This window comes from Emys orbicularis, chromosome 2 (genome assembly GCF_028017835.1).
Source record: "Emys orbicularis isolate rEmyOrb1 chromosome 2, rEmyOrb1.hap1, whole genome shotgun sequence".
In the NCBI taxonomy this organism is placed as follows: Eukaryota; Metazoa; Chordata; order Testudines; family Emydidae; genus Emys; species Emys orbicularis.
Window position 1 is genome coordinate 39,341,223 of NC_088684.1, and position 24,910 is coordinate 39,366,132.

The 24,910-nt window shown below is 45.4% G+C and overlaps 1 protein-coding gene across 2 annotated transcripts in view; it reads right to left on the reverse strand.

The window, feature by feature from the left end:
• Window positions 1–10,721: 10,721 nt before the first annotated feature.
• The window catches only part of VPS13B (vacuolar protein sorting 13 homolog B), a 947,892-nt gene continuing 933,703 nt past the window's right edge, over window positions 10,722–24,910 (reverse strand). For both annotated transcript variants that reach the window (XM_065397834.1, XM_065397833.1), the window contains exons 59-61: window positions 23,759–23,861; window positions 22,836–23,085; window positions 10,722–10,970 (exon numbers count right to left, since the gene is read on the reverse strand). In XM_065397834.1, coding sequence (XP_065253906.1) covers window positions 10,722–10,970; window positions 22,836–23,085; window positions 23,759–23,861 — 602 coding nt within the window. The remainder of the gene's footprint in view (window positions 10,971–22,835; window positions 23,086–23,758; window positions 23,862–24,910) is intronic.

Consider the following 24,910-nt stretch of genomic DNA (forward strand, 5'->3'; position numbering starts at 1 on the left):
CTTAGATGCAAACATATTGAAGTAAGAAAATGCATGATTAAGGTACCTAAACAAACTTTCATTTGTGCTGTGGTGATGACACGAGAGGAAAATGTTCTGTAAGAGTCAGTTTAATTTGCTCTGGGACTGCAAACACTAAAATGTCCATTGTGATTAATGGTTACTGCATGACATCAATACAGAGCCATTAAAGATGAGTTGGATACCTTACTTGCATTTCTTACCTTAACATGTTTGGATTCTTTTTAAAGTGTAGTCCTAGCTTTGAATTTCCTGGGTTTGTTTGGTTCTGGGATAACTAAAGCAGCTGTGCAATGTGCTTTAAGGTAACGATGCCCTTAACTGTAATTCCATTTTATCATAGATAAGGTCTAGGAATATAGTGAGGCTTAGCCTCAGTCACCCTGGTGTTTCAACCTACCCTCCATACTGAATGTAGGTCAAGCTATCCTGTACAGTCTCAAACTTCAGGTTTCAGAGTAGTCTCAAACTTGGACAAGATGGCCTGTTACAACAAGTAATAATTAAAACACTCTTGTTCTTACATTAAACAGAACACAATAGCCTCAAATAATGTGAATCAGTGTCACATTTATAGCTAGAATGTAGGAAACTGCTTCAGTGTGTTTTTAGCTTGACACACAAGATTCTAGAGTTGCTCAATAATGGTGTCTTTAAAGTAATTTTCCTTGTAATACCTACTGTCCAGAGAACATAGACTCCATCTCTCCCATAAGCAGACAGTAAAGTCTTCCCATGAAGAAGCACAGTAAATTAAGCCATCCGTATTATATTTGGAAAGGTCTTAAATTCAAATCCAGTTGGCATAGCTTTTATTATTTCAAATAGACCATTAACTTTTCAACATTCAGTATGGACCATGCAGAAACATTAATGAAACTCCTTGTGTAACTTTTAGTTGATTCAAAACACTAATATGCAGTAACACAGAAGGTTTGAAGAAAATCCCATCCATATAGGTTTTGCTGTGAAGTAGGGAATACACTTTTATTTGCACTTCATATAGATAGTATTAGTGGTGTTAGGGAAACGCTTTCTCCTACAAATGTAAACTGAATATTATAGCATGATAGAAAAAGACAATACTTAATCTCTCAAAGCTGTAACTATCCCAGCCTGTTAAGCATGTGCAGCAACCATTTCTTTTAACTAGTGCTGTCTCAAGCACATCTATAGGTTCTAATAGTGCAAGTTTTTTATCCACAGAACTTTGGTGGCACTGTAATTTGTTAATGGCAGATGCAGGCTAGTGGAGTCAATTTCTTGTGCAGGCCACTATATACACAAACTTATATTTTTGTCATTCCTTTCTGCAAATTTAGCTTTTTAAATCATTTTGCTTTTGAAGTCTGACTTTTGTTTTACCAAGTTCCATTGTTGCAGTGAAGACTGCTTCCAAAAGGCAGACTACACAGAGACAAAAAAAACCTGCCTGTCCTGTCTCCTCTTGCAGCAGCTGGAGAAGAAATATAGGGCTGGGAGGGAGCTGGAGACATCAACTTGTCCAGCCCTCGGTGCTGAGGCAAGATTAAGTAAATCTAAAGCATGTGTGACAGGTATTTGTCCAACCTGTACTTACTACCTCCAGGGAGGATTCCACAACCTTCCTTAGTTAAATTCTCAAATAGGTTTCTATCTTTAAAGTTGGGAAGTTTTTCCTAATACCTAGCCTTGCTGCAGATGAAGCAGATTACTTCTTGTTCAACCTCCAGTGGACGTGGAGAACAATAGATCAACCGTGTCAGCCCTTAAGCTTCAAATGTTATCAGTTTCTCCGCCTTGGTCATCTTTCATAAGACTAAGCATGCCCCTAGGTCTGGTTTTCTAAATCTTTTACCATTTTTGTTGCTCTCTTCTGGGCGTGCTACAATTTGTCCTCATCATTCCTAAAGGATGGCACCTAAATTAGAACCAGTACTCCACCTGAGGCCTCACCAAGGCTGAGTAGAGTGGGACATGTGCCCCTCCCCCCTCATGCCTTACATATAAAACTCCTGTCATTGCACCCCAGAAGATTAGCCTTTTTCATAACTGAAACGTTGACTAATAGTCAATTTGTGATCCACTATAATCCCCAGAGCCTTTTCAGCAGTATTACTGCTTAGCCAGCTATTCCCTGTTTTGTAGTTGTGCATTTGATATTTATTTTCCTTCCGAAGTACTTTGCATTTGAATTTCATCTTGATTTCAGACCAATTCTCTAACTTGCCAAGGGCATTTTGAATTCTAAGCCTAGCCTCCAAAGTGCTTGTTACCCCTTCCAAGTGTGTTGTCATCTGCAAATTTGATCAGCCTAGGTGCCATCCCTTTATCTAAGTCATTAATAGTGAATCGTACTAAACCCAGAACACACACTCACCCTCCCAGTTTGCCAGCAAACCATTGAGAACTACTCTATGGGCTTTTGACCAGCTGGGCCTCCACCAGATAGTAATTTCACCGAGACCACAGGTTCCTAGTTTGCATATGAAACTGATACTGGCTCCCATGCCAGACAGCTTTACTAAACTCAAGCCATATCTATGCCCCCCATTCCCGACCATCCAGTAGGCCAATAAGCCTGTTAGAAGGAAAAACAGGTTGGTTTGGCATGATTTGTCTTTGACAAAGCCATGCTGGCTATGACATATAACTAAGGCTGCGATTTAGTCTTGGAAGTCATGGAATCTGTGACCTCCAAAGTCCTCCATAACTTCATCCAGTTGAAGTTGCTGGGAGCTGCAGGGTACCCCCACCACCCCAGGCAGTGCGAGCCCCCCACAGCTCCCTGCCACCAAGGCAGCCGGGGGACCCCCCCCCCAGAGCTTTCCACCTCTGCAGGCAGCAGGTGGGGGAGACCTCCCCTCCCCATAGCTCCTGGCTGCCACAGGAGGACCCTCGCCACACAGAGCTGCCAGGGGAGGGGGACCCTGGAGCTCTGAGCCCCCTGGGGTAGTGGGAGCTCCCAGCCTCCCTGCTGCCATCCACCCCCCCCTCACCCCCAGCTGCCCAGGCTTCCCATTTTTAGTAAAAGTCAGGGACAGGTCACGGGCGTCTGTGAATTTTTCATTATTGCCTGTGACCTGTCCCTGACTTTTACTAAAAATATCCATGACAAAAATCTTAGCCTTACTTATAACCCTAGTCCTAGTCTCCTCCAGGTGTTTACAAATTGATTGTTTAATAAGTTGTTCCAGTATCTTTCTAGATAGGGAGGGGCTGACTGGTCTATCAGGCCCTTTGTCTCCCTTTTTTCAAGATGAGGACTATGGTTGCCCTTTCCTAGTCCTCGCAGCTGTCACCCAGCAGGCATGGCTCCACTAATTAGGTGCCTGGACCCTGGAGAAGACACACATGTAAAGTGAGGTGGTGGCCTTGGGGAGAATGGGTGGGAGGGGGTAGTGGGGTGAGAAGAGGGGGGTGGGGGGAATTTGTGACGTGCAGGGCTGCCGGCCAGAGAAAGAGGCAACTTTCCCCAGCTCCAAGGCTGCAGCTGCCGGGGAGAGACCCCACTCCTTCCCAGCCTCAGCTCTGTGGCTGCTTTGGGGGGGGGGAGAGACCCCCCCCCCCTTTCCCAGCCCCAGCGCGGGGACTGCCGTGATGGGGGAGAGAGGGCACATCCATTCCATTAGAAAGGTAAGACTACTGATATTAACATATGAGTTGTGTGCTTTTATTTGTAGAACAGAAAAACCCGTTTATTAGGGTCTTTTTTTAATATAGTGCTTTTATCCAAAGTGCTTTACAATAGTTAGCTAACAGTACAAACAACATTTGGAAAGATCATTAAGTGGTCCCCTAAGACCCTCAGCAATTTTCAAGTGGTCCTCCGAAAAAAAAGTTTGAGAACCACTGCCCTGTGCTGTTCATTAGGCCCTGGCAACTTGAAGACAACTCACTTAACTAAATATTCTTTAGCCTAGTCTCGCCTTATTGGGGCTTGCAGTCCATCTCCCTTGTTAAGTAGCTGGCCACCATTAAGCCCAAAGCCAAATAAGCATTAACCATCTCGATAGCACCAGTTCAGCGTTCCTGCTAAGTAGACGACCTGCCCTCTCCTTCGCTTGTTCCTAATGGAGTTAAAGAACTAGGTTATGTCCCTTACTTGGTGTAACCCATTTTGATTTTATGACTACATATTTGTGCTATTCTTTTGTATGGCTCCTTAGCAATTTGTCGATGTTGCCACCGTTTGCTTTGTCAGCTCAGTAACACGCTTGGCACCATAGTAGCCTCTTACTATGCTGCCTTGTGGTCAGTTGCAGTTGTGCCTTTAATATTAGCTCCTGCAGCTCTGCTGAATGCCTTTCTCTCTTAGAGTTTCGGGCCATACCTACCAGTGCCGTGGCTGTTAAAAATCTGCTTTTTTTTTTTTTTTTTGAAAGCCAGCATCCATATGCTGCCGCCCTCCCGCCTTTCTAGCCTTAGAGTCAGGAAAGCTATAGTTTAAATTATCACTTTCGCTCACATTCCTTTTCCCCTTCAACGTCGCAACCAATGCCTCGCTCTGGGGCAGAAGCAAATCTTAAAAAATGGCTGTCTGCCTGTTTATTTCCTCCACCTTCTGAAACAAAAAGTTATCTCCAATACATGCCTATACCCTATTTTTTGTTTTGCTATATTACTTTGCCAATAGATGCCCCCATTACTACCATCCAGTAGGCTAATAAGCCTGTCAAAGGGGGAAAAACAGGTTGGTTTGGCATGATCTGTCCTTGACAAAGCCATGCTGGCTATTACTTATAACCCTATTCCTAATCTCCAAGTGCTTACAAATTGATTGTTTAATAAATTGTTCCAGTAGCTTTCCAGATAGAGAGGGGGTGTTTGTTTCAGAAGTGCTTCAGCCACCTCCTGCTGTGCTGGTTTATTATAGAGTCCCCAATACTTCTCGTTGTCCCCCATTTATCTTTACCCAGAGACTTGCAGCTGGGCTGCCTCTCACCGCCTTCTAGATCTCAGAACCCATGTTTATAGTCTTGATGTATAATGCAATACCTTCTCCCCTTTTTTACCTTGCCTGACCATTCATTTCCTGAACATTCATTACCCCTCTATACTACTAGGCCAGTCACGACATTTATCCCAGCAAGTCTTCATGATGCCAACTAAGTCATAATTTAGCTTATGTACTAAAGCTTCCAGTTTAGCCAGCCCCCTGCCCAAGCTCAAGATTAGACCTTAGTTAAGGTTGCCTTTTCTAATGCTTAATGATGGGCTTTTGTCACCTCATGAGTGGAGAATGTCTTCTAACACAAAGCATAGTATTGTCTCAAAGAAGCTCAGCCTAACAACCCTTGAGTGTGACACCAAAAGAAAAGCCAAACTAGACTCAGTGTGTCAAAGCAACCAGGAGCAACCAAAATTAGGGTAATGAAAGTTTCCAAAAAAGCTCCTTTGAAACTGGCTGCTAGTTGTTAATTGATGCTTTCCTGGTACCTTGTGCATGTGTTAGCGCTATGTATGTGAAGCAGAGGCGACTCGTGGGAGAGGCAAGAAGGGTCAAGTGCCCCTCCATCAGCCTGCCCGGGCAGGGAGAGGAAAGGGTGGGCCAGAGCCTCTTCCAGCCATGCTGTCTGGGATGCTGCCTGGTGCAGCGCAGTGGCTGACTGGGAGAGCACCTGGCTGCAGCAGGCTGCCCCCGCCCAGGCTCAGCTTCTGGGGACAGGAGCTGACGCTGAGTATGCTTGGGGGGAGGGAAAGGGGCTCTGACTTGCTCAGCTGTTGTCCTGGAAGCCGAGCCTGGGTGGGAGGCAGCCTGGCACTCTCCCAGGCAGCATCTGGGAGTGGCTCTGTGGCCTGGCTGCTAGGTAGAGCAGCCGGACGTGCCAGAGGGAACCGGCGCAATGGGTAATGTGGGGTAGGGGTGGGATGAGGAGAGCTCAAGGGCCCCGGGCTGGGGCAGTCATATGTCCTCCACTTTAGCTGGTGCCCCCCCAGTATGGGGAGGCACCAGTCGAATCAGATGTGAAGAGTGTTGTTACTGGTTTTTCCAGGGAGGGGGGGAGTGGGCAGGCACCATGGACTCTCCTCACCACCCACCCAAATATAAGAAATGCAACCATCTTAGTTTAAGTGGGCTTCACTCCTGCAAAGTCTGACCATTACCACTCCACAATGCATCCTGCTGAGTTGGAGTACTCTTCATAGGCTCTTGTTGGCAGGCCTGGGCCCATGCAGGTGTTTAGTCTACTTTCAGAAGGAGCAGAGCTGCTCTTCTAGAGGGCAGTAGAGCACATACTAGTAGGGTTGCCAACGTTCAAATTGCACAAAACTGCCCTGCCTCCCCCCTCACTCCAGCCCTACTCCCTCCATCACTCGCTTTCCCCCCCCCGCCACTCACTTTCACTGGGCTGGGACGGGGGTTAGGATGTGGAAGGGGGTGAGGGCTCCAGGGTGAGGCCAGAAATGAGGGGTTCAGGGTGCGGGAGGGGGCTCTGGCAGGAGGTTGGAGTGTGGGCTTCGGGAGGGAGTTTGGGTGCGGAAGGGAGTTCAGGGCTCCTGGTCGGCGGCACAATGGGGCTAAGGCAGGCTCCCTGCTTGCCCTGGCTTTGCGCTATTCCTGGAAGCAATCACCATGTCGGGCCCCTAGGCGGCGGCATGGCAAGACAGCTTTGCACAGTGTGCGCTGCCCGCACCCGCAGGCTTTGCCCCTGCAGCTCCCATTCCTAAAGAATTAAAGGCGGCACTCGGGGACAGGGGCAGTGTGTGGAGCTTCCCTGATCTCACCTGCTCCTAGTGGCCGCAGGGACATGCCAGTTGCTTCTGGGAGCGGTGCGGCGCCAGAATAGGCAGGGAGCCTCCCTTAGCCCCGCTGTGCTGCCGACCAGACTTGTAACAGCCTGGTTAGCAGTGCTGACCGGAGCCATGAGGGTCCCTTTTCAACCGGGCGTTCCGGTTGAAAACCAGATGCCTGGCAACCCTACATACTAAGTGTTACAGTAGCTATTTCAAAATCATCCATGATAGTTACTACTTTTTAAACATAGCTAAGCAAAAGTCCATTGCTTTACACCAAGAGTCAGGGTTTTAAAAAAAAGGTAATGAATATGGCCTGATGTATTTTGGACCAGAACTTTCTCAGCCAGTGTTGTTTTAATCACTGAACAGCATGTGTGCGCATCTTTTTTGTGCTCAGCATAGGAAAAAGAAAGGTGAGAAGCAGATGGCTAATACTGACAGATCAATAGATATTAACTTATGGTTTTTGTTGGCCTTCACAAAATGGAGTGGTGAGCTTCTGCTGTACTAGTTAAAAGATTCAAAACTCAATTGTCAAGGAGGAAATAAAGACTCAGCCCTATGTCACTGGGCAGTTTCGGTCAGTGAGTATGCACATTTGCTGTATAGTGCACTAAGCTCCTGATGCTAAATGGACGTCCTACCATCTGTCCTTCGTCACTGGCTCAGAGTCCTTTTGAGCTGGCTTCTTTCTGCTCAACAAATAAGCTGAGCCACACACCTCCTGAATTTGTTTTTCTCCTCTTGCCAGCCCTGGTCAAACGGATCCCCAGTACATTCCTTTTCAGAAGTATAATATATGCCCCAAATGCATATAGTTGATCTTTCGCTCCCCTTGCCTGCTGGGATGTGCCTTAAACAGCTCCTCACTGCCTCTGGATTGCTGTTTCTAGGCATTATTGCCCCAGAAACCAGCTATTGGTGGTTAAGGTGATTTTATGAGACTGTCCCCACTGGCTGATCATGCTTGTCTGTGATGGCCAGGTGAAATAAGATGTAGAAGGGAACCATACAAGTTCTTTCCTGAGAAGATTCCACCACAATGTGCTCCCAGAGCAAACAAGCATTCCTTATACACCGCAGAATAAAGATAGCAAGCCAAAATCTTGAACAAGGCACAAACTAAAAAAGAGATGGATTCGAGATTTTGGGCCCTCCAGCCTCAAAGAATGAGACCAGGTATATTTTTAAAAGCACAAGTTGGAGAGCTTCAGCCAGCCAAGCACAGTTGTTAGGCATCTGCTCCGTGGACAGTTTTGTTTTCGCCATTCATACATCATATGTAGGAGAGGCTGATTTATGTGAAGTTACCACATGTGTTTCCGTACCTGCCTTCACAGAAGGGGGAGAAACAACCTTCTGCCAAATGCAATACATACACTAGCGTGTTTTATTGTAGATGAGTGTGCAATATAAATATTTTTGCCAGAGGAGGAGCATAATTCAGGAAGAAAATGTCAGCATAATCCCACCAATATTAGTTTGACACTTCAGAAAAACCACTGTCTCCTCCCATATGTTTTACAGGTGTGTTTTGCATGTTTTTGACATTCAGCCAATGGTCTACTCGGTGAACAGCTTATTCTAGTTTGGGTTGTGACTATGACGCAGTTTTGACTCAGTACATAGAGTCGTAAAACTCTTTAGCACCTGTTTTTGCCAGGTTTTATTTTTACTTCAAAAAATATTAATGTGAATTTCAAACTGTGTTTCATGGTTGGCTGCATTTTCTGGGGTACAGCAAAGCCCATTACCTTGCTGGGGGTTGATCTCTCAGAGATTCAGTCACTATTATAGTCAATGTTCTGTTCATTAGATTGTAACCACATGACTTGTGTAGCACATAGAAACCAAGTATTTTAGGAATAGCTTTATTAACTTTAAACAATCTTGTTATATTACAATTTATGCATCAGTATGTAAAATTAGCAATAGTAAACTATTTACCATAAAAGATTTAGGAATGAACAATCTATATATTTACATTTTTAAATAGTGTCATTTAAAGGCAAACAATGACCAAGTAGCTAGACAACCGTATGAAATGTTAATAATGGATGGGTTCATTTCACATTCAGCAAAGGGCTATCCAAATCCCGTGCTTCTTCCTTATTAGTACACAAGAGACATGAATTCCAGGAGTAGCTTCAACAAAGCAGAACTCATGAGAAATACATAGCAATTAATACATTCTTATTGTATGTCCATTTGGTCATATCAGCTATGTATAGGAGATGCTAACATAAGTAAATGGCATTTACTGAACACTAAGGGCAATGAGCTGACTTGACTCCTATTCCTAACTTAGTTGCTGGTTGTATTCAGGTACATCAGGAATCCCACACAATAAGTTAGTTCATGTGCTGAAATTCATGGTCAGAAGGAGAAAAGTCATAGGCAGAGTTTAAAGTAGAAGCTCACAAAAGCCAAGAAACTGAGTCAAGTCAGCTTTTACCATTTAAAATGAAAATTGCTGTATGTGTGTTTGCTCTGAAAAGCAATCTAACTGCTCTTGTGATGACAGCAGTACAAACTATAACACAGATTTGAAAATAAAGGGTAAAGAACAACTTGAAAAGCACATCTCTGTCTAAAAGCTTTTTACCTAATATTGTTACAAGTGCCATCTAACATTGATGTAATTGTTATTGCAATTGCCATTTGTAAGCCTACTGCTGGTAGTAGCCATCTTGCTGACAGATAGTGGTTTTCACTGGGCTCCAATATTGCAGTTTTCATACAACTCTGTCTTCCGACATATTTCACAGTTGTTATATGTAGTGAGAAATGAGTCTAACTCCAAGAATTTTCCAAGTGCTCTGCTGTGCAAAATAGGTTATAATTTCTAGGTACACGTATTTCTGTATGGTCTGATGTAATACATGACTTCTCGGTCCTGATTCTGAACCCCTTTCCTGGTTTCTGATATTTTTAGGGTGATAAGCATAAAATGAATTACAGCTGGCCTAAGTAAGGAAGCGCTGTGTGTACAGTTTGGAGAGTCCAGAAATAGTAGAGCCTAACAAGGTGAGCTAAGGCTGAAGTTTAGCACTTGGGTTTAAAAGGAGCAAGGTGTTTATGAATTTTTGGTACATATTAATGAGAATAAATACAGCTCCTAAAGCTTGTTAAAATGCACATTACTGGCCCCAAAATTATAACTGCTCCTGTCTCCCTGACATAATTGCATATTACCAACTAATCCACAATGGTATATATATCGAAAATTCTTATGACATTTTGATTGGTGGATAAAATAAGGTTTATGTATACAGACAGTTTCAAAAGTAAATTAATGTTATCGTTTCCATTTTGTTCTTCAAACCACACAAAGGCACTAGTTTACATTAAGGACTAATGTCCTGCAAAATTTCAGTCAAATAAAGGAAGCTATTTTAAGGTTAGAGTGGTGCTAAAACCCAGCTGTCGCTAGTAACTTAAAACGGCCACACCAGGTCTATCAGATTTAGTAGGGGAATATGTTTTGCTTCAGTATGTAGACATTGGGGTGGAAAAAGTTTCAGCCTTGAGGAAGTTTTTACAGCTGAGTTATAAGCCTTGCTTATACCAGAGACTGGCAGACCCTAAAAATGATATAGTGGGCATGGATATCTATTTTTGGTGTGTGCAAAAAATGTCTCAATGAATAAGATTTTCCTTGTCTCCTTTCCTCTTATTTCTGCTAAGAGAAAGAACAAAGGATTTTCATTCAATTACCACCTTTCCCTTTGGTTGAATATCTGTTTATTAGGGTGGTTATTTTACGCACCAACTTTGCTTTCCTTCTAGTGCTAACATCTTGCGTAGAGACCAGGAATCCCAAAGCTGTCCTTGTAGTCAGGTCAGAAAAGCTAGCTTTTAATTTTTCTATCACCCACCACCCCACAAAACTGACATTAGAAAAGTTCACATTAGGTGACTGCATAGAAAGCGTGACTTTAAAAATGGTAATGCATAATCATGCTTGCCATAATTTGTTCTTAATTAAATCCCTTCCGCAAGGCTTTATTTTTTACCATAGTGAATTTACTAATGAATACCTGAGCAAAATTTGGATCAACTAGGTACTGATATGTCTTAATTGTGCTTGGAAGGGGCTCTGCAGCTACAACTTGTGATGCTGTTTGTACAGAAGAGTGGCTTGGAGCAAGGTGGTAGGATGTTTTTGTGACGAAATCCACGAGCCGGTTGTATTGCTGTTCAGAGAGTCTCTCTCTAACTCCGTCCACCTAAAATCAGATAAATCAGCTTTATTATTGGAATGTAAAGTATCTTCACTTACTGTTCATACCCAGCAAACATACTTCTGCATTAGTTTATCATCAAGCAAAGGCTTCCTATCATAGATCTGTAATGTTGGTGATGTTTCATCCTTTCTGCAGCTCAGTGTCTCCCACACTTCTGTGACGCGTGAGCTGCTTCCCTCTTCTACAGTTTTGGTGGCAGTTCAATGTCCCCTTTCTCCAGCTTCCCACCAGAACTTCTGCCTCTGTGGCAGCAGTTAGGTTTTCTCCCAACTATTTCTGTTGCCAATTTGACTTTTAATTCATTTTCTGGGCAGTAATGAACAATTTATAATCTTTCCTCCTCTGCTGCCCCACACGTATCAGGTATCTGGCAGCCTGGTGGTCTTAGCCACCCAGATCAGTTGTTGTAGTGTCCCTACTGTGGGACTCCCATGTCCCCCTCAGGCTGCGGCAGAGCTGTCCAGCAAACACCAGACTAAATCCAAGTGGGGTTCTATATATGAGGCAGCATTCACAGACTTTTCAGAGGGTGAATTATGTCTTGCCTATTCCCAGCCTGCCGACCATCACACAGGCAGGGCATGGGACTCAGGACATGCCCTCTCCAAAGAGCTGTGACTTCAATCAGGAGCTTCTGAGCATTTCAAGGGAGAAGGATGCAGAGGAAGCTATCCGGCCAGCTCAAGGGGTAAGTCCCACATAAGACCCCAGCCAGAAGGAAAAACCCATTAAAAGATCCAAACTCATCCCCTACATAAAGATACTGAACTGGGTTCTCAGCTCCCATGCTGGCCAGTAAACAATTCCGTTTTGCAAAAAATTTCAAGGTTTCAAAATTGGTTTTTGTTCCAATGCAGAATGAAAATGAGAACTTTTGAAAAATGAGAGAGACAGACAGTGAACAACGCAGTGGTTATGTATGTACCTGGGATGTGTGGGATGGTTCAAGTCCCTACTTTGCCTGATTCAGAGCATCCCAGGTGAATGCCCTAACCACCTCTCTCGCTGACTCCCCCCACCCAGTTGGAGCACCTCCTCTTCATAACTAATTTATGTATTGATTTACTCTGTACCACAGTGGTTTGGGCACTTGCCTGGGATGCAGAAGACCCAGGTTCAAGTCTGCCTGATTCTGAAGCAGGGATTTGAATCTGGGTCTCCTACATCCTAAGAGAGTGCCCCCTAACCACTGGAGTGTCTCCCTCGGTCTCTGGTCATGACAAGAAATTCCATCCTGGACATAAGAAACCTTTTTGATGAAATTTTCATCAAAACGGATACGTCCCATGATCCCATCTGATTGTATCCCTGCAATGCAGATGCCCATTCTAAACAAATCTTGTGCTCATCCACATTCATAGACGGTCTCCTGTTTGGAGAAAACTGGGTAAGATAGTAGCAGAGAGCACAGCCATGCCAAAGCAATCCCTTCTGTCTCCACAGAGTGCCTTGAGAAGGGGACTACAAGCCCAACAACAGGCAAAATGCTCCTTTTGCCCATCTTCACCACAGAAGTAAGATGGCACATATTTCAGGCAAAACCTTGGAACTGCATATCCGTTAGCAAAATCAGAGGTGGCAGCAATACCTCTACAAACTCACTATGACCACAAAGACTGTGCTTCCAACTTGATTTGAATGCAGGAAGCAAATTATCCCCCTTCTCAGAAGTTCTGGTAGGAAGCTGGAGAAGAGGGACCCTGAACTGCAGAGGAGGGGCACAGCCTATACATCACAGAATTGTGGGAGACACTGAGCTGCAGAATGGGTGAAACATCAGCAAGAGAAGGTGAAATGGATGAAAGTGGACTAGTTGGTGAAAGTAGTAGTGAGTTTCAGTTGCCCCCTCAAACTAAGGGCATCACCTCATACCTTCTTCATCCAACCACCCATCTCAAGCAGTCCCATCAAACACGAGTTGATACTGAACGGGCTCTCACCCCAGGATATGGGAGCAATACAAGCAATACTCCTGAGGGAACTCAGTGGCAAAAAAATCTGCACCAAAAAAATAAAAATTCTGCACACAATATTTTAAAATTCTGCACAATTCTGCGTATTTTATTTGTAAATAAATAAATGTGGAGGCTCCAGCATGGCAAAGGGGAGCACAGACCACTGGCTGCACAGATGTGGGAGATCATCCCGCAGCCCCTCCCTAGGACACGCACTCAGCTGTGAGGCTGCACCTGACCCTGACACAGCGCAAGGGCCAGGCCTGTCCCAGAAACACTCCAGAGCCCTGCCCCCTCCATGCCCAGGTGCACCAAGATAGTGAGCAAGAGGTACAGTCTCGCATGCACACCCAGCCCTGGCCCCTGAGGGACTTAGTGTGGGGTGAGAGGGTTTGGTGTGGGCAGCTTGGTGGGGGGTCTAGATAGGGGGGGGATCTGGATGCACAGGGGCTCGTTGGGGGTTTCCAGGTGCAGGGGGAATGGGACTCTGCGAGGGGGTTCTGGGTGTGGGAGGGTGGAGATGGCTGGGGGGTCTGGGTGTGGGGGGCTCAGCAGGGGAGTCTGGGTGCGTGAGGCTTGGTGGGATGGGGATCTGGGTGTAGGTGGTTGGGGCTCAGTGGGGTGAGGGGTCCAGGGGGGCTCATGGGGGTGGTCCAGATTTGGGGGGGGGGCTCAGTAGGGTGAGAGTTTGAGTGCAGGGTACTCAGGGGTGGCTATGATAGCTGCTAGCTGAGTCTCATAGTCACTGGAACACATGCAAGCTCAAGTGCTGGTCCTAAAGTAGGTACTGAGTCCTTCAGATGGTGGACAGTTCCAAGAAATGTCCACATGGGTCTTCCTATCTGCTCTGCAGAGCCTCAAGTACTCAAGACAGATGCCAGCCTATTGGGGTGGGGAGCACACATCGGACAAAGAACAGTGCAGGGAATGTGGCGCTCCATAGATAGGAATGAGAGCATCAACCTCTTGGAGGTCAGACCAGTGAAGCTAGCCCTATGAATGTTCCAGAGCCCTCTCATGGGCGATCACATCCCAGTCCAATTGGACAACAAACACCACCACCGGGGAGCATATCAACAACCAGTGGGGAGCTCAAAGCTTGATCCTACACTCAGAAGGGATGGAAATAATGGAATGAACCTGGGAAAAATCTGGCTTCCATAAGAGCAATACGCAAAGGGAGAACTAAACCAGAAGGCAGACTGGCTCCACAGACACACAGTTGGCAACTCAGAAGGGGAAGCATTAATTGCACTTGGATTATCATTCAAAGTGATTAGGACTACACTGGCCTCCAGATGGACTTCAACACTAACGGCCTACTTCTCCAGCTAGTCATGGTTTACCTCATGGTGTCAAGAAAAAAACAGATACCCCAAGGACCCTGGAATTCCAGCTATTCTAGATTTTCTTCAGGACATGATGGAAAGGGACTATAGCATAGCAACATAGCACATACGTCATCACCCATAAGTAGTGTCTTACATGCAAGATCCTTGGGCTCTTTAGCCAAAAATCTTCAAGTCTCAAGAGTTCTCAGAGCAATCAAATTGTCTAAACCTGCAGTAGACCAATGTTCCTAAGGGGGATCTAACTACTTGTACTAGGACCCCTAACCACTCACCCCTTTGAACCATTTACAATGGTCATGCCTTTCTTTCTACCTACCTATCTGTCTACACCTGCTTCTTATTTGCTATGATACATGCTAGATGAGTCTCATAGTTAGCAGCTCCATCCATACAGAAATCACATTGTGTGTGCCATGATGACAAGGTGGTTCTAAGGACTCTGGAATCTTTCCTACCAAAGGTGAATTCCTCTTTGCATGCTTCACAGGAAGTGATCCTCCCCCAATTCTGTTCAGAGCCACAGCAGCCTACTGAAAAGCTGTGACATAGTGAGGATATACATAGAGCACTAAATATCTCATCATAGGCGATCCCGCAAAGTCAAGGATGATATCTTTCATGGATTATCCATTTAAAGTTATCTATGGGTCCACAGATGGGCCACAGCCTCTGCCACATTGCAGACACGTATTTCCGAGAAGGGTGGGTGAATCTGAGATATTGGTTCGAAGCATAGTGCGCTCTTTCTGTTGCTCCGGTTTTTCTGTTACATGTGGTCGAATCTGGTTCTCAAAGTGCTGAGTTCCCTGCTTCAAGCAATTCCTCCATTGTTGTCGGTCCTGGGCTATACATTCCTACAAGTTAATGTCAATGTTGCATTTTCTCATATTAGTCTTCAAGACAGCTCTATAGTGTGTTTCCTGCCCTCCTCTAGCATGTTTGCCTTGAGAAGAGAAAACTTGTTTTGGCAGTCTAGAATTGGGCATCCGAACTACATGCCCTGCCCAGCGAAGTTGATGATAATCATCACCTCGATGCTTGTGATATTCGCTTACGAGAGGACATTGATGTTAGTGCGTCTATCAGCTCATGTAATTTGAAGAATCTTACGCATATGGCATTGATGATACTTCTCCAGTGCCATAAGATGTCTCCTATATGTAGTCCACATTTCAGCCCCATAGAATAAGGTGGGGATCACAACTTTATAAACCAGAAGTTTGGTTTTAATTCTAATGTCACAATCTTCAAAACACTCTCTTTTCATATGACCAAAAGCTCAGCTGAGACAATACTGGATACTTCTGCCCCATATAGCACTGCAGGTTGTACCACTGTTCTATACAGTTGCGCTGTCAGTCCCAGTGGCATACGTTTGTCATACACAATGCCTGAGAAGTTATTCCACACTCTTCCAGCACTCCCCAGTCTGGACTGTACCTCACATTCAAGCTTGCCGTCTTCTGTAACCCACCCACCCAGGTACTTGAACTGGTCAATCTGGTTGAATTTTACTCCATTAATTTCTATATCCAGTTTCCCTGCGGCACCTCTACTGACCCATATGAGTTCAGTCGTAGTGATTTACATCTCATGCCTGCTCAGCTGATCATACCACTGATTTCACTATTTTCTTTAGGTCTTCTTTTGAGGATGCCCTTATTGCTATAGTACCAAGTATCGGAGTGGTAGTTGTGTTAGTCTGTAGCCACAAAAAGAACGAGGAGTCCGGTGGCACCTTAAAGACTAACAGATTTATTTGGGCCTAAGCTTTCGTGGGTAAAAAACCCCACTTCTTCAGGTGCAGCTGAAGAAGTCGGGTTTTTTACCCACGAAAGCTTAGGCCCAAATAAATCTGTTAGTCTTTAAGGTGCCACCGGACTCCTCGTTGTTCTTATTGTTATGTCATCTGCATATAGCAGCTTCTCACCTTTTCCCATTGGGATCTTCTTCCAGCAGATGTAGTCAATGAGTACTAAACAGCAGCAGACTGAGGGCCAATCCCTGATGCAGTCCAACTTTCATTTCAGAGGCAGGGCCGGCTCCAGGCACCAGCGAAGGAAGCAGATGCCTGGGGTGGCCAATAGAAAGGGGCGGCACTCCATCCGGTATTGGGGCGGCACGTCTGGGTCTTCGGCGGCACTTCGGCGGTGGGTCCTTCACTCCGTCTCTTCTTCTTCGGTGGCACTTCGGCAGGAGCTCAACCGTTTTTTGTTTTTTTTTGCTGCTTGGGGCGGCAAAAAAGCTGGAGCCGGTCCTGTTCAGAGGGGCTTGTTCCAAAATATGTTCAGATCTCTGTTTCAAGTGGAGTACATAGTACACTCTATATAGTGCATTCACCATAGTTTTTATATCCTCAGACACTCCATATTTCCTCAGCACGGTGGTAAGCATCCTTCTGTCCACATTATCATACACCTTTTTTGTGTCTATAAAAGCCAAGAAGCTATCCTATTGGTACTCTAGCTGCTTCTCTGTTGTTTGCCGAATTACAAACACGGCATCTGTGGTTCCTCATCCTTTCTTAAAGCAAAACTCTTCTTGTTTGAGGAGTTATTCCACCATTCGTCTAATCCTAGCGTCCAAGATGTGTTCCAGTATTTTCACTCCATGCAACAGTAACTTTATCCCTTGATAGTTTCCACAGTCACGGATGCTGCCCTTCTTATGTATTGGGACCAAAATAGACTTGCACCAATCTTTGGGGATTCTCTTGCCTGCCATACAGCTTTAATCACTCTGCTCATCCATTTTGTGCCTCTCTTACCCAAGACTTTCACCAAGTCCACTGTCACCTTATCAGGTAAAAAAAGTATTTTACAAAAACCATGGAACTAACAAGAATGAAATCCCAGCCCAACTGGAATCACTCCCCAAACTCCCATTGACTTCATTTGGGTCAGGTTGTCACCCATGGTGCTTAACTTCACTATTCTCTGCTTTTTCAGTGTATTCAGTTTCCCCTTCCTTTGTATATACACTCTCTGTTGGGATTGTGAGCTCTTTGGGGCAGGGAGCTTGTCTTTATATGGGTCTATGGGTTACTTGTTGGCGCAATATAAATAACAATACTGATATCCATGTTTGATTCTGACAATGCCTCTCATTCAAGAATTGGATGATGAGACTTGATGGTCAGGCAGAACTTGCTCAGTTTAAGTGATGATTTGCAGGAAAAAGAGAAGGGAGTTGCAAAATTGAGTACAAGAGGATAAAAGCAACCTAATAAAACCACGCTGCTCAAATATTCTTAGTGAAAGTGGCTTGTTAGGGTTAGGATTAATAGATGAACCATGCCTAACAATGTGCATTTAATTGCTGAACTGCTAGGTTAAGCATCTAATAGAATTTGGTTTAATTTTTTTCAGTGTAAATTTGCAGGCAAATGGAGCAGCCCTAATGTTCTGAGCAATAAATACACATACACAGCTTCAGAACCTCTTATTCAGAGAGCTAATGTTGGCTAAGGCCTGGTCTACACTACGAGTTTAGGTCGACTTTAGCAGCATTAAATCGAATTAAGCCTGGACATGTCCACACGACGAAGCCCTTTCTTTCGATTTAAAGGGCCCTTTAAACCGGTTTCTTTACTCCACCTCCGACGAGGGGATTAGCGCTAAAATCGGCCTTTGCGGGTCGGATTTGGGGTAGTGTGGACGGAATTCGACGTTATTGGCCTCCGGGAGCTATCCCACAGTGCTTCATTGTGACCGCTCTGGACAGCACTCTCAACTCAGATGCACTGACCAGGTAGACAGGAATAGCCCCGCGAACTTTTGAATTTCATTTCCTGTTTGCCCAGCGTGGAGAGCACAGGTGACCACGCAGAGCTCATCAGCACAGGTAACCATGATGGAGTCCCAGGATCGCAAAAGAGCTCCAGCATGGACAGAACGGGAGATACGGGATCTGCTCGCCATATGGGGAGACGAATCAGTGCTAGCTGAACTCCGTAGCAGTAAACGAAATGGCAAAATATTAGAAAAAGTCTCAAAGGCCATGAAGGACAGAGGCCATAACAGGGACGCACAGCAGTGCCGCGTGAAAATTAAGGAGCTAAGGCAAGCCTACCACAAAGCCAGAGAGGCAAACGGAAGGTCTGGGGCAGAGCCGCAAACATGCCGCTTCTACGCGGAGCTGCATGCCATTCTAGGGGGTGCAGCCACCACTACCCCAACCGTGTGCTTTGACTCCGTCAATGGAGAAACACGCAACAGGGAAGCGGGTTCGGGGTACGCGGAAGATGATGATGATGATGAAGACAATGAAGATAGCTCACAGCAAGGAAGCGGAGAAACCGGTTTCCCCAACAGCCAGGATATGTTTATCACCCTGGACCTGGAACCAGTAACCCCCGAACTCACCCAAGGCGTGCTCCCAGACCTTGAGGGCACACAAGGGACCTCTGGTGAGTGTACCTTTGTAAATATTACACATGGTTTAAAAGCAAGCGTGTTTAATGATTAATGATTAATTTGCCCTGGCAATCGCGGCCAGTACAGCTACTGGAAAAGTCTGTTAAAGTGTATGGGGATGGAACGGAAATCCTCCAGGGACATCTCCAGAAAGCTCTCCTTCATGTACTCCCAAAGCCTTTGCAAAAGGTTTCTGGGGAGGGCTGCCTTATCCCATCCGCCATGGTAGGACACTTTACCACGCCAGGCCAGTAGCACGTAGTCTGGAATCATTGCATAACAAAGCATGGCAGCGTATGGTCCCGGTGTTTGCTGGCATGCAGACAACATCCATTCCTTATCTCTCTTTGTTATCCTCAGGAGAGAGATATCATTCACAGTCACCTGGTTGAAATGGGGTGATTTTATTAAGGGGACATTCAGAGGTGCCCGTTCCTGCTCGGCTGAACAGAAATGTTCCCCGCTGTTAGCCACGCGGTGGGGGGGAGGGGTGAAGTGATCATCCCAGAGAATTGGGTGTGTGTGTGTGTGGGGGGGGGGGTAGTTGGGTTTGTGCTGCATGTTAACCCGGAAACCCCAGCCCCTCCTTTTACATTGCAAACCCATTTTAAATGGCCAACCCAATGGGTCCTTGGTATGGGAAATGAGGGCGCTGCTGTTTGAAACCATTCCCACGTTATGAAGGTTAAAAAAGCCAAAAGACTGTGGCTTACCACGGCTGCCTGCAAGCTGAATTCTGTTACCTGGCACTGTGTGAGTGATCTCTCACACCAAACCGGCAGGCCCTCAATATAAGAGGAAAAATGCGACCTTGTAATGAAAGCACATGTGCTGTGTAATGTGAACAGCAAAATTTAACGTGAAAGAGTGTACCCATTGTTCTCTAAAATGTGTCTTTTTTAACCACCTCTCCCTTCTCCTCCACCAGCTGCAAATGTTTCTCCTTCGCAGAGGCTAGCGAAGATTAGAAGGAGAAAACGTCGGACTCAGGATGATATGTTCACGGAGCTCCAGATGTCCTCCCACGCTGAAAGAGCACAGCAGAATGCGTGGAGGCAGTCAATGTCAGAGTGCAAAAGAGCACAATATGAACGAGAGGAGAGGTGGCGGGATGAATCGCGGGCTGAACAGAGCAAGTGGCGGGCTGAAGATGATAGGTGGCGTCAGCTTGCAGACAGAAGGCAAGAGTTGATGTTCCGGCTGCTGGAGCATCAAACTGATATGCTCCAGCGTATGGTTGAGCTGCAGGAGCAGAGACCGCCGCTACAGCCCCTGTGTAACCAACAGCCCTCCTCCCCAAGTCCCATTGCCTCCTCACCCAGACGCCCAAGAACACGGTGGGGGGGCCTCCGGCCACCCAGTCACTCCACCCCAGATGATTGCCCGAGCATCGGAAGGCTGGCCTTCAATAAGTGTTAAAGTTTTAAAGTTTTAAACTGCAGTGTGTCCTTTTCCTTCCCTCCTCTCACACCCATCCCGGGCTACCTTGGCAATTATCCCCCTAGTTGTGTGATGAATTAATAAAGAATGCATGAATGAAAAGTAACAATGCCTCTGCAAGCGGTGCTCGAAGGGGGGAGGGGAGGGTGGGGTGGTTGGTTTACAGGGAAGTAGAGTGAACCGGGGTGGGGGAGCGGGGGGTTCATCAAGGAGAAACAAACAGAAGTTTCACACCGTAGCCTGGCCAGTCACAAAACTGGTTTTCAAAGCTTCTCTGATGCGCACCGCGCCCTCCTGTACTCTTCTAACCGCCCTGGTGTCTGGCTGCGCGTAATCAGCGGCCAGGCGATTTGCCTCAACCTCCCACCCCGCCATAAATGTCTCCCCCTTACTCTCACAGATATTGTGGAGCGCACAGCAAGCAGCAATAACAATGGGGATATTGGTTTCGCTGAGGTCTATCCGAGTCAGTAAGCTGCGCCAGCGCGCTTTTAAACGTCCAAATGCACATTCCACCACCATTCGGCACTTGCTCAGCCTATAGTTGAACAGGTCCTGACTACTGTCCAGGCTGCCTGTGTACGGCTTCATGAGCCATGGCATTAAGGGGTAGGCTGGGTCCCCAAGGATAACGATAGGCATTTCAACATCCCCAACGGTTATTTTCTGGTCCGGGAAGAAAGTCCCTTCCTCCAGCTTTCAAAACAGACCAGAGTGCCTGAAGACACGAGCATCATGTACCTTTCCCGGCCATCCCACGTTGATGTTAGTGAAATGTCCCTTGTGATCCACCAATGCAGCAGCATTGAAAAGTACCCCTTGCAGTTTATGTACTCGGTGGCTTGGTGCTCCGGTGCCAAGATAGGGATATGGGTTCCGTCTATCGCCCCACCACAGTTTGGGAATCCCATTGCAGCAAAGCCATCCACTATGACCTGCACATTTCTCAGAGTCACTACCCTTGATGTCAGCAGGTCTTTGATTGCCCTGGCAACTTGGATCACAGCAGCCCCCACAGTAGATTTGCCCACTCCAAATTGATTTCCGACTGACCGGTAGCTGTCTGGCGTTGCAAGCTTCCACAGGGCTATCGCCACTCGCTTCTCAACTGTGAGGGCTGCTCTCATCCTGGTATTCTGGCGCTTCAGGGCAGGGGAAAGCAAGTCACAAAGTTCCATGAAAGTGCCCTTACGCATGCGAAAGTTTCGCAGCCACTGGGAATCGTCCCACACCTGCAACACGATGCGGTCCCACCAGTCTGTGCTTGTTTCCCGGGCCCAGAATCGGCGTTCCACGGCATGAACCTGCCCCAGTAACACCATGATTTGCACATTGCTGGGGCCCGTACTTTGTGAGAGGTCTATGTCCATGTCAATTTCCTCTTTACTCTCGTCGCCGCGCTGCAATCGCCTCCTCGGCTGGTCCTGGTTTTGCTTTGGCATGTCCTGGCTCTGCATATACTCCAGGACAATGCGCGTGGTGTTCATAGTGCTCATAATTGCTGCGGTGATCTGAGCGGGCTCCATGATCCCAGTGCTATGGCGTCTGGTCTGAAAAAAGACGCGAAACTGACGGAGGGAGGGAGGGGCGAGTGACGACATGGCGTACAGGTACAGGGAATTAAAATCAACAAAGGTGGCTGTGCATCAGGAAGAAACACAAACAACTGTCACACAGAATGGCCCCCCCAAAGATTGAACTCAAAACCCTGGATTTAGCAGGCCGTTGATTTCACGGAGGGAGGGGGAAGCAAATGAATATAGAACAAATCTGGTCCATCTATTTTTTACATTTTAAGCTGGCAGCAGACGGTGCAGCATGACTGATAGCCCTCGGCATCTTCTGGGTGTTTGGCAGAAGATACTGTACTACGACTGCTAGCCATCATCGTCAAGACGGTTCAATAGGACTGCCGGCAGGACTGAGTCTCCAGGAGACAAAGCATGTCTGCCCAGGTGCCTCTGATCGAACTGGAGTACGACGATGACGGATACCAGTCGTAATACACCATCTACTGCCAAAAGGCAAGGGGCTGCTGCTGTGTAGCAATGCAGCCCCACGTCTGCCAGCACCCAGATAGCCGATGAAGGCTACCAGTCATACTGCACCGTCTACTCCCAAAAGGCAATTAGCTGCTGCTGTGTAGCAATGCAGTACCACGTCTGCGACACTGTTTTGCATCATCAGGCATTGGGATCTCAACCCAGAATTCCAATGGGCGGCGGAGACTGCGGGAACTGTGGGATAGCTACCCACAGTCCAACGCTCTGGAAGTCGACGCTAGCCTCGGTACTGTGGACGCGGTCCGCCGACTTCATGCATTTAGAGCATTTTATGTGGGGACACACACAATCGACTGTATAAAACCGATATCTATAAAACCGGCTTCTATAAATTCGACCTAATTTCGTAGTGTAGACATACCCTAAGTTACCAAGGTTATTCCAGAAAAGCACTGTGGTGGATGTTGAAATTTAATCTGGAGAATGACTGAAAAAGGCAGAAGGGAATGATAGCACCTTTACTACTAAGAAGATTAAAAATACCAGTGGCTGGTGTGGGACCTTAATCTTTGACCTCCTGACCCAGAGATGAGCATGCCACCAACTGATCCCTACTGATACTCTTGACAAACTCACCAATGCAACTTTATCTTTAAATGAGAATACTACTAAATGTCTTTACCTCCAAATCACAAGGCACTCTTTGTTGTTTGAGCTGCACCTTCAGCAGATTTTTTTGTTGATGGTCTTCTACACACTCAATTTCAGTCACAGGGAATGCCTGCTGCTGTGTGTCTTCACTGACACTGACCACAAATAGCACCTCTGACGTAAGCAGCAAGCATCCTTCATGCTCCTGTCCTGATCCACTCACAATAACCACATCCAGTGCCATATGGACCTCTGGCCTTCCTAGAGACTGAAGCATTTTCCTGTTTAAAAATAAGTCAGTATTAGAAATTGGATGTGTAAAGTAGTAACTCACTTTTTTTCTTCCAGGTTTTCACTTAAGATTGTAGCTGCCTGCCACCTAAAAATACAAGATAAGCTGGAGTTTGTTTTTGTTAAAATAACTAATACCACATTTCCTGCAATACTCATGTGTAAGATTTAAATAACAAGGTTTCACATTTATTCTGTAAAGTTTATCATAACTCCTTAATGATTTGCTGCAAAACTGACGTAATAGCTTCATGGCTATTCATAATTACGTTCACCTAGGTCAACCAATTTCTCATCCCAATAGAGAAATCACCCTGAGAAGCTGGATCCAAATCCAGTGCAGAAAGTAAACCTATCTTCAGTGACAGCTATTTCTGGAGATGTGCAGTATTTTTCTTGGGCTCAGTGCAATGATAAATAAGTAAAAACTTACTGAATGTCATTAAATAAAGATTAGCTCTGCAGTTCTAAAGCTGGAAGCAGATCAGCAGTCCATCATTTGCAGATTGGGTTTCTACGCAGTACCTTTGTGTTTAACATTCCTAAATAAACTGCTATAACTCAGCCTTTCCTAGGGAAGAAGCCGGTTAACTTGACCAAGAGCCAGAACCTATTAATAAACAATGTGGATGTAAAAATGAGCAAGTGTCTAAATAATTTTACCAGACATATTTGACGTGGCTGTTTGGAGCCTGCTCAACATTTTGATCACTTGGATGATAGCGCTGTTTGGGAAGCTGAGAAAGTCCAGCTCCATGCAAAATACCTGTGGTAAGAGAATTTAAGATTTTTACTAGTTGTTTTCTGGAAAACAGTTACATGTTGCAGTGATGTCATCTGTTTAGAGCGGTTCATAAAACAGTGCAGATACAAACTGATGTCACATCTTTGGAAGCTGTAATAAAGATAATTCATTGAACATTACAATGCAATAGCTGTGCATTTAACCCTTAGCAAGAAACAACAACAACAACAACAACAAAAAAGAATGTACTAAAAGTCAGTCACACACTAGCAAATAGAAGAAACATAATGCCATTGAGAGCCATCATTCCAAAATGGGATAAGACACATCATGTATAAAAAGCCAAGACCACCGTTAACTTCCTTGTTCAGAATTAAAATACTTCCACATATGTGCCATGATTGGTAAAAATTAGAAGAAAAGTTTGCCTAGGTACAGCATTTAAATGTTAAGTTACTTAATCCAGCTGTTAAACATGGATCTATATACATTTATGAGATCTCCTGGGGCATCTGGTTTATTATAAGTTCTTCTTAGTGCCAGCACAGAATGAAGACTACAAGAAGCAGTTAAACAGGTCTCTAAGTAGAATATCCAGAGTAGAAGATGATACAGCATGTGTGCTTTCTGGTGGCTTGTAAATTTTTATAAATGAGGTATGGTCATTAGACCAAGAATTACTTGTTTGTAAAAACTTCATTGATATAATAAATTCTTTAACAAGAGTGACAGAAACTAGGTTAAGAGTTGCGGAGCAGTGTAACAAGGTATAGTGCTGAGCCCTTCATAAGTAAACAACAGAGGAAAATGATTTTGTTAAATTAAGCACTCCAATGAAGCAATAGGCATTTTTACATAGGGGTGTCAGTAATTTATATTCCTTTTTCTAAAATGGATAATAATTTAAACATAAAATGGATAATAATTTAAAAAAAACATCAGTATTTGAAAAAATACTTTAATTTTTAACACACATGTTGATGCTAATACTTAAAAGAAGCTTCCCACTTGTAACAATTGGCTTACCCAAGTTCTCAGCATTATGCAAGTGAAAATGTCATTTACAGATG